This window comes from Nematolebias whitei, chromosome 14 (genome assembly GCF_014905685.2).
Source record: "Nematolebias whitei isolate Nwh7 chromosome 14, NemWhi1, whole genome shotgun sequence".
Taxonomy (NCBI): domain Eukaryota; kingdom Metazoa; phylum Chordata; class Actinopteri; order Cyprinodontiformes; family Rivulidae; genus Nematolebias; species Nematolebias whitei.
The window spans coordinates 32,042,844-32,053,544 of NC_056511.1; the positions used below are offsets into that span (position 1 = coordinate 32,042,844).

At 39.5% G+C, this 10,701-nt stretch overlaps 1 protein-coding gene across 1 annotated transcript in view; it reads left to right on the forward strand.

Annotated features, from left to right (window-relative positions):
* The first annotated feature begins 4,640 nt into the window (after positions 1 to 4,640).
* Positions 4,641 to 10,701, forward strand: part of ammecr1 (AMMECR nuclear protein 1) — a 13,201-nt gene continuing 7,140 nt past the window's right edge. Inside the window, exons 1-2 of the mRNA XM_037687468.1 lie at positions 4,641 to 5,101; positions 9,369 to 9,479. Of these exons, the coding sequence (XP_037543396.1) occupies positions 4,641 to 5,101; positions 9,369 to 9,479 (572 nt within the window). The remainder of the gene's footprint in view (positions 5,102 to 9,368; positions 9,480 to 10,701) is intronic.

Below are 10,701 nucleotides of genomic sequence, written 5' to 3' on the forward strand. Positions count from 1 at the left end.
TGCTTTCAGCAAACGTCAGCTGTTCAAATTCAACTCGTTAACTGTTTGCTGAAACTTTTTCAGCTGGCAATAAGCATTCACACCACGTTCTTACATAAAATACACATTTTTCTAGTTGTTTTCATTTGTGGCTTCTTTATGAACTTTTTCTTTAACTGAGCGAGCCTGTGTGATTTTGTCGTCTGTTTGCAAAATATCTCATGAACCACATGGTGGATTTAAAGAAACTCTTAGAAAGTAATCAATCATTAAATGTGCATCTACCACTAATAAACCTTTGAAGTCAATACAATATTAAAGGACTGATACAGGTATCTAACACACATCACGATGGCAATAACTTAACTAGTTTTACAGATGTTGAGCTAACACAGGGTTATTCAACTGGTGGCCCGGGGGTCAAATCAGGCCGACAGGTGTGCTCAGTTCGGCCCACCAATGGGTTCATATGTAAATAAAACTAGATTTTAAACTGTCCTGATGCATGCTCAATAATCCAGGTAGAAAAATCCAAAAAAGTGCAATCTGGTCCTCTGGACATTCAAAAAAAACAAAAAAACAAAACAAAGCAAAAAAATGTCCAGAGGACCAGATTGAACTTTTTTGGTTAGATTTTAAACTGTAAAACAAACTTATTTAATGACAATAACTACTGGATGTCCGTCCCCTGAGCTCTAGGGTTTCAGTAACTGTGGCACCCTGAGTAATTTATGTGAATAGCCCTGCGCTAACTTTTGATGTGGCAGTAGCCAAATCAATCACAGCTGCAGCTCAGACTCCAAGCAGTAACTGATTATGTAAGATGCATGTCTTCCAAAACGGTTCAAGCTCTCAGCTTGAGATGATCTTGGTTTAAAACTCTGGCATGAAAAGTGGCAGGTGATGTGCTTTTCTTTGAGGTTGTCATTATGGGAGGCCTCATGTTCAGCTGCTGTCTTAGAAACATGGCTGCTGTGGGAAGTTCCCCGACATGACCTCATGTCCACATGTCAAGCTGTCCCTGCTGCCAAGAAAACAAGAGACGGAAAAAGACTGGACCAACCCTTTTGGTTCACTCAATCTGTCATCCCTAAATGATTATTACTAATGTCATCTTTATTATTACGAATATGTGACAGAAGCTGCAGTGCTGTTTACATGCCATCTTGATCTTGTTGCAGTTCAACTTGCTTCACCCGTTTCCTGTTGTAGCTTCAAATGCTAATCTGGACGTGATGGGCCGAACTGCGATGACATCATCCATGAGGAATGCTTGCTTTTGAATATGATACACTCTGATTAAGCCACATGTACAAAGCAGCTTTAAATGTTTGTCTTATGCTCTGTAATGAGGTTTGTCATCGGCTAAGTACAGTAAGTATAAACATAATTTTATGACACATCAGATTACTTAAGAAAATTAGATTCTGATGCCAAATTTGAGCTAAGATTCATTACAGAAGTTATAATATGATAATTAATTAACATTTCATATGAGACTAACTTAACCTGCACAGAGTGGTTACTTCACCACAGCAGCAATAACTCAATAAACGTTAAATATAAACAATTGTAAATAAAAACCTTGTATACGATTCAGGTGTTTTATTGTCATTTGCTATTAATATATATTAAAGCCAGCTGCTTCAAGTTTAGCCGTTAAATACATGGAGTTAAATGAGAAGGTTTTTGTTTATAATTATTCTATTAGATATTTGCAGTCAGTTCTGATTGTCTGTTAGCAAAATATCTCATGAACCCCCAAATGGATTTTAATGAAAGGTTGAGGAAATATTTGTTGGATGTATCTTCATAGCTGATTAATCTTTGGAGTTAATCTGATTCAAGATGGCCACCCAAGCCAACTGACCTTAAAAAACACAAATACGGCTACAACTCAGTCAATTTTACAGACGTTGAGCTACAAAATGGTGTGGTGGAAGCAGAGAATAGTACTAAACACATACTCTGAGTGCCATCTTGTGATATTGCTGCAGACTGTACACAGCCTTGTTCTCTTCTCTCAGCATAAGCTGATCTGTCTAAAAGGCAAGATATGAATATACGCTTGTACTACAGGTGTCATTATTATGTGGTACTTGAACTTAGTATTTTCTTAGGTGGTACTCTTGATAAACAGTTATTCTAAAGGATTATACTTTTTTTAAACAAGGAACCCTGACAACTATGAACTCAGCCAATAAGCATTTATACATTGACAAAATTACATTTGCAAGGAAATTATGTTTAAATAATAATAAAAAAAACATAAAGTCAATGTTAGGTAAAATGCTCGGAACAGATAGAGGTGTGCTGGTCTGAGTATTTCTGAATGCATTATGGGAAATAAACAAAACAAATAGAACCCTGCAGATGTTGGATGCTGTCTATCATGGTGCACTAAGATTCATAACTGGCTGTGATTATCGTACCCACCACTGCACCCAGTATTCACTGGTTAACTGGACATCATTAACTTCACGCAGACTCTCTCACTGGTACATTTTCATCTTTAAATCACTTCTTGATCTGTTGCCTTCTTACATCTCCTCCTTCATGTCTCTGTGTGAGTGCAGCTACAGCGTGCGCTCTCAGGACATTATTACCTGCAGTTTTCCCTCAATGTGGACTGAACTTGGCAAAAGGGTCTTCTCCTACTCCGCTTCTGTTTCCTGGAATATCTTACAAAAAGATCTGAAGCTCTCGACATTGACCTCTCTAAGTGTCTTTAAGAATCTGTTGGACTCCTGGCAGGGACCAATGCAGACATGTTCCTGTTTTTAGTTTTCTACATTCGCCTTAGAATCTAGCTGTTTTTTGTTACTTTTCTTTTTGTTAGCAATCTTATTTGTAAAAAAAAAATAATAATAATTGTATGACTTTTTATAACTGTTTATTGTTGTCCATTGTTGTCATCATTCTTTGTTGAAATCAGGTCTCTCTTGTAAATGAGTCCTTGAGGCTCAATGGGATTTACCTGTCTAAATAAAAGTTGAATTGAATGAAAAAAACAAATCTAATAGTTTTGATAACTTTAGTATTTTCTGCCTCCAGCCACTTTACCAGCGTTTCCATGGTAACAAAGACGTGAAATATGTGATTTATAATAAGATTATTCCAGATGATGTGTTCATCATGAGGCATCTACAGTCCCGTGACTTTTACAAATTTTTTTTAAAATCTTTATTGAAAAAGTACAAAACAATACAATAAAATGCAGTATACAGTAATGATATAACAGACGCCAGGGGCTTACAAACACTGAGACAATAATTTACAATAACATATTACATAACTATATTCAAGAGAGCACATAAGGTGCAAGGTTTTATGGCCTTGGTGCTGGTGGAATATTTAATAGTTTTGATGTATTGTTTGACCTCATTTTCAAAAATGGAGATAAGAGGTTTTTGATTAGTGTATCAACATTTATGAGTGACTTTTACAATTTGAGAAGGGGGAAGTAGAGGGTGGGACTGACGTCACGGCGCATGCGCGTGTTTCCACAGCGCTGTGTAACGTTTGTTCTGGATACCCCAAGAAGCTACGCAGTATGCGTAGCGACTGGGCGTAGAGCTCTTTGTGAATCCGGTTGCGGCGTGCCGACGACACCGATGCCTGTGTGCCCACAGACTGATCGCTGGGCTTCTACCCGAATTGTAGCAGCTGACAGGCAGATGCGGAGGGAGGGAGGGAGGGGGTTCGCCAAAGCCAGCGGATTTCACACGGTCCACGGACTAGAACGCGCCTCTTTCTGTGTCCACATGAGCGGATGACAAGCCTCCGCAACACAACTAATGCTGAAAACTTTCAGCTCTCCATTTGACGCGGGGGTGCTCTTGAGATTTAGAAGCAGGTCCAAGTGCAGCCATGGTGCAGGTGCAAACTGTGGGCTAACGGTACTGACATGACTGGTTCGGCGCCGACGCGTTTGATTTGTGCCATGCCAGCCCCGCATTTTTATCAGATGCCATTTTCCTCTGCGGCTCCCCGGCGTCTGGGATTCCAGTGTTCTGGGCCTGTTGTATAATTAGAAGTTTATAGCGGGCACGCTGGTGCAATGAGAAGCTTCGCTGTCCGAGAGGCTGTGCGCAGTTTGTGCTGAAGCGTTTATGGGTCCTGCGTACTCGAGCTCCCGGCTTCCACTTGGAGAGGGGCGCTGCTGCGGGGCTACAGCGCGCAGGCTGTCGGCTTCACATCTGGACCGCCCGGCTGCTGTCGTCTGCGGCCTGTTCGGACCGGAGACTCCCTGAACTTGTATGTCTGAGGGGAACCGACTGAGGCCGCCCTGGATGGTGTCGTGTTAGGGCGAAGGGTTTTGGGGGTGTATATTCGGCTCGGTGAGCCACTGGTACACCGTAGCCTTGACTATCTTGACTTCTAAAGGAATAAAACGCTTGTTCGGCTAGATGCGCTCTGCGTAGCGAAGTCACGCATTTTTTTTTTTTTTTTTAAGGCAACGCTAGGGTGACATTGCAGTGTTCTCACATCGGTATTTCTTCGTCTGATTTAAAAAAAAAAAAAAATATATATATATATATATATATATAATTAAATAAATAAAAAAGGGGAAAGTGGAGTATTGTCCGCCTTACGTCTCAACGCAGTGGGATTTCTACGTCTGGTCGGCGTTGCCCCCCACCCTTCCCGCGGTGACGGTTATGGGTCGGAAGCGGTGTGTCGGTGCAGATTGTTCCAAGATGGCGGCCGGGTGCTGCGGGGTGAAGAAGCAGAAGCTGTCGGGATCTCCCGGTTCGGGGGGTCCCGGCGGGGTGGGGGCGGCGGGAAGCGGGGTGATAGGTACCGGACATTGTGGCTCGGATTTGGGGATTGGCTCCTCCGCGACCGTTGCAGCAACGGCGAACGTGAGCCGAGTGAACGGCCTGGGGGGACCCGGGGGTAATGTTAGCGGTTGTAGCGGTGGCACAAACGTTCTATCTCCAGCCCCGGCCGGCTACACATCCGGCCTCTCCCCGAATCTCAGCCCGGGACCAGGTTTGGGAAGTGGTGGCAGAAAAATGATCGTCTCCGCGGAGATGTGCTGCTTCTGTTTTGACGTGCTTTATAGCCATCTGTACGGATACCAACCTCCGAGAACACCCAGGTTTACAAATGATCCTTAGTGAGTATCTTTGGCCTTTTGTTGTGTTCGTAAAATCTCATTGTTGTTGTATTCTCCCAACAGACGTTTATTCAACAAAACTTGTTGTTTGGCTTTTAATTTTCCTTCAGAGTACAGCGCACTAACTGTCACACCGGAACAAGTTTTAACTTTGTGTAAATTTTACTCAAAGAAACTCGATGATTGTAGCTTAAATGACCAAGTTGAAATTCAGGCCTAGTCGGAGAGGGCTGCGCTCAGACAGGTGTTGTGGTGAAAAATGTTACCCTTCCGAGTTAAGCACCCCCGTCACATGAAGCGCATTTTAAGGCAGTTTTGCGGACAAATATAGTAACTTTAGGGAAAGACTGTTTTAACTGGCTCGTTTATTTTTACATTATTACGAAGAACCCCCATATTTTAACTAGTATTTCCTCCGGTTTTAAATAAAAGAACAGACAGTGTTTGCCATGAAAGGCCAGACAACTGTGATATGCTAACAAAATTTTTTTTTACTGTTCCTCCAAGCATAAATATACATAACGTGATTTATTACAAACTAGAATTCACACTAATAAATATGAATTTCGTGGTTGCAACTCTTTCCTGGTCAGTAACGGTAAACTGCTAAAAAGTACCAGCTGTAAACATCATAAGCAATATTTTTATATACCCGGATCCATAAGGGTAACAGAGTTACAATGATGTATATTTATTTTTATTATTATTATGAATGAAACTGCCTCGAAATGCTGTTCCTAAGACTGAGTTGCTTCAAGGGCAGGGGTGCTTTTTTTCGGCACAACACCGGCAGCTTAACGAACTGTACACTAATGCTACACGGATATTTATTTGATTCTAATTTAAGCACTGTTATATTTCAATGAATGTTGATGCCCAATAACATTTCTTGGTTTTCATATTGTACTTGTCGAGTTAAAAGTAATTTTACGGTCCAGTCGGTCCTAGAACTCTCAAAACAGAGTGGCTAACATTAGCTAAGGCGAACTAGCGTTAGCTCGCATCCGCTAACGACTAAAACTGAAGAGAGAGTATGAATTTAGGGTGACAGCGGTTTTCATCCGGTTTAGTAGCTGTACGTTATCTTGGTAGCATTTAGTTAAAAACGCGAGCGTACAAAAACAGAAGTTAATTTTAATATTTGTAATCGTTAAAGTTGCCCTCAATGAACTCTGGATTGTCATATTCGGTTTAGCATTGTTAGCTGTAAGCTATGTTAGCTTAGTAGCGACTTGATAAAGTGGTGATTATCGTTGGATACATTCCCAGATATGACAGTTCGGAATTTTAGCTTTATTTATGATTTTACAACAAGTTGACAAGTTACCAACTTGATATTGTGAAGTTCACTGTCGAATCAAGGCAACCGACAACAACCCAATTTCTTACCGGCCAACAAAGAAAATGCGCTACTTGCTAAGTACTTAGCAGTTCTAAGCTTTGCCTAATTTAATCGGTGTTAAGGACTAAAGCAAACAAAGAAGCCAACCATGCCTACTTTAGACTTGCACATATTAATTATCTGATATACTCAAAGTAATAATTTAGTTAAGTAAATGTACATATTTAGTCAGCAGCAGAAAGCCCCACCTTTTGTTATAATCACACTGTACAGTAATGTGTATGAGACTTAAGTCTTGCATTTCAATTAGTTAAAGGGCCACATTTTTAAAGCCACTGATGTCATTTACACTTAATTGAGCCATAGAATGTGTGAAAAACAAGTAGTCACAGTTATAAACTATTGTAAAATCATAATACATAATTAACACAGACATGCATGTGATAAATATATATTTTGTTTTTAGAAACTTCTACTATGTCGGTCTGTTTTGTTTCCTTTCTGGCACGTCACTGCTTTGTGTCTTTTAATTAAACCTTTTACAAATAGATTTTCTCCTCATATGGCTCAGTTACAAACCGTAAAAGCAAATTGAGCTCCTTCCATTATATCGCTCACACACTCCAGGGGTTACCAGGTTTATCTCTTTAAAAAAAAGAGGCCCCCCCCCCCCCCCCCCTCTGCTCAGGGGAAAACAGGCATTTTTTACTGGAGTAGCATTTTCAAAATATATATTCAAATGCATCTAAAAAAAAAAAAATAGAACTTTTCACTATATTCTATTTTTTTTTTTTTTTAGATTCACCTGTATTTTGAGACTCTTGCTCGAAAGTCTAGTTTGAGTGATCTAAACCCTCAAGCATCTTCTACCATCTGTGCTCATGGGATTAGTGGTTAATGGAAGTTGTGATGATTTAAAGTGCAAGAAAATGTGCAGGACATTATGAAATGTTAGCCTTGTTAAGAAGGTGAGTGTGTCTGACCTTCATCACCCCACTTAGCTAACCGTCCGTCTGTAGACATGTCAGGTGTGACTGTGAAGCACCAGCAGGGTTGAGAACCTTGTTTTTATGGTCTGTGGTGTCCTCAACATGTCCTTCACTAGGGGGTGGGGACGACGACGACTTGTCAGGTTGAATTACTGAAATGTTCCTAACAACACCCACATGGATCAGAGACACAGTACTCTGCAGTGTTTTAGCTGCTACATTGTTCTTATCGATGGTGGCACAAAAGCGTTTGTGGTCTTTGTATTAATTATTGGCTGCTTACACTAATTTCAGTATTGAACCCCATTAAAATGGATTTTTAAAAACCTAAATCTACATTAAAACAGCAGTTATGAAGTTATTGAAACATTTACATTTTTAATTTACATGAGCTTCATTCTGAATACTAGACCAGCAGTGGTCAGCAAACAATGTAGATATTTCAGGAATTGGGTAATGTACTGGTAGTTAACCCTAATTTATCTTGAAGTGATGTATAACTTGAAATAATACTAACTTACATTTTAGAAAACAGACATTTGTGCTGTACAGAGGAGCTTTGCACGTACAGTAGAAAATTAAACATTGCAAAATAACTTGTGACCAAAAACCCCCACATTTATTTATTGTGCTAACAAAGTGACAGATACTAGCAGTGCTTTAACTGTTGGCAGTCAGTTGAGAACAAAACCAGACATGTTTTTTATGTCCTGTCTACATTACACTCAATGCTTTAAAAAGAAGAGGTGACCTGCTGAGTTTGACCTTCTCAACCAGTAAATTGTTTGGTTTTTGAAAACTATTTTATGAAAATGGGTTATTTATATTCTAGGATTTGTTCAGAGGGGATGCTTTGTTTCATACTTTTTGTAAAAAAGAAAAAAAGTGCCACCTTGCTTAAGGTTATCTGCAGAAATGAAATAATCTTAGATAGTATCAGAGTTGAGCATCTAAGTATTCATATATATATATATATATATATATATATATATATATATATATATATATGGATTTATTTATTCCTTAATTACATTTCTTATCACCAGCAGGCATGTCATGGTCTGTGTGTGTTTTATCAGAATGTATCGGAAACAAATTTTAATCAAACCTACAAAAAATAATCGTTTGATGTACGTCTACATCTTTGGAGCCAATCCAAATTATGATGGCTGCTGCAGCTAACTGACTCTAAATACACACGTAAATGGTTATAACTAAACTCGGCCAGTTTGACAGATACTGGGCTAAAATTTTGTAATAGCTGCAACATAAACTATAACTAGCACTAACTGATCGATTGAGATCTGTATTTAAAGCTCGGACCTGGATGGTGGCGGCTGATAGGCATTCCTTAATAAAACTACTTTTGATTTATGTGCAGCTAATTTCATTTGTGCTCTCACAATAAGTTGGAAATGTATGTCAAAGTAAGACATGAGAAACAGTTTCCTTTAACTGTAAACTTGATAAATGGAATAGTAGGCTATAATAATAAATAACAGGAAATAGTTTAACGTTCCTGTAGACATGGAGCCAGTGCAGCGTCCTCTTCTCAAACTGTTCTGCTCCAGTAATGCAGAATTTAATTAGATCATTTACTGGAATTGTTGTTCACATCCTTCTGTTGAAATCAGACGGTGATTAATGAACTCTAGATGTGCTTCTTTGTGATTTGATGTTCTTGTTCTCCAGGCCAGTTTCCCCCCCCAAAAAAAAAAAAAAATCTCACCAACAAAGCTGAAACTACAAAAAAAGTGTAGAAATTAAAATAATGTAATAAAATTCAGATTTCTAAAACTGATAAGTAAAAGTCTTGTACGTAAATATTAGCTGAAGTAACGGGTGCTGAAACAGCCTAATCACTCTGCAGGAATGTCCATGAGGTGTGAATGTGTGTTTCTTTTAAACATTTCTTCTGTTCTTTCCTGTCTTTCAGTCCGCTGTTCGTCACGTGGAAAATAGGCAGAGACAAGCGGTTGAGGGGTTGTATAGGTACATTTTCTGCCATGACTCTGCACTCAGGACTCAGGGAGTACACCCTTACCAGGTGAGCAATTTTGACATTTTTATCATTTTTAAGATACAAGAATTCTTAATATTACACTTGTGCGCAAATAGATTTTTTTATTTCCTTGTATCTAGGCTTGTCACGATAGCAAATTTTGCTTGGCGATAAATTCTCAGAAATTATTGCGGTAAATGATAATATTGCTTGAAATTTAATGTAAATTTTAAGAATGTTTTAATTTGTTTTTGTGTGTAGTACCTTTTTTGACCACTAGATGGCAGTATAAGACTGTTTAAACAAAAGGATGGATAGTGAGGGAGCAAGCAGCGTGTCTCTTTAAGAAAAATAGGAGGGAGGCCCCTTGACGTGATGACATGGGCTGTCTCTTCGGTTCTCTAAATGGCGGACGCTCGGTGTGGTTTGAGCTCTTTAGCATAACATTTTTCACACAAAGCTTTTAATAAAAAATCAGTAAACAAGTTCTCAGCTTCTTTATGCAGAGAAAACTTTTGTTACATGAAAGTACAGGTTTCAACCATGAATTTTGGAGCTTCGACAAGATGTTTTCTTTCCCCAAGGTCAGCCTGGTAGCTTAGCTTGTAGTTTAGCATCTCAGCTTAGCTGCTTTTAATGATCCAAAAACACGATTTTGGACGGCTAAAACAGATTTTAAAGAGAAAGGGAGGGGTCAGTGAAGAGCACCGGAGTTGAGCCTTTTGTCGTCCAGTGTCTTCAGTAGAAAGAGAGAGACACAAAGAAACGATAAAGCTGATAAATGAAAATGAGGTTGATAATTTTCATTTATCATGCAATTAATTGATTAGTTTATCGTTACAGGCCTAGTTGTATCTCTGTCTGTCAGTCTATAACAGTGTTTTGAGAGGTTTTTGAGTCCGTACTGTACAAGAATTTATCTGTTGGAGAAAAATATTCTCACTTTTACTTACTCAAAAGGAGTCGCACTCAATGGCAAGAGAATATTTTGAACTGATATTTTACTTACAAGGAGGACATGTTTTCAGGACAGGTTGCACAGATATACAGGAAGTACACGCATGAAGCCCAGTCACATGAATCTGCCACGGGCAGTGTGTGAAGCTCGTTTTTATACGCTTATCAGTTCAACCCAGCTCACGGACTGGGAGGAGTCCTTGGAGCGACAGCTGCATGTAGCAGCTTCACCCAGCTCCTCACCCAGCTCCTCATCCAGCTCCTCATCCAGCTCCTCACCCAGCTCCTCATCCAGCTCCTCATCCAGCTC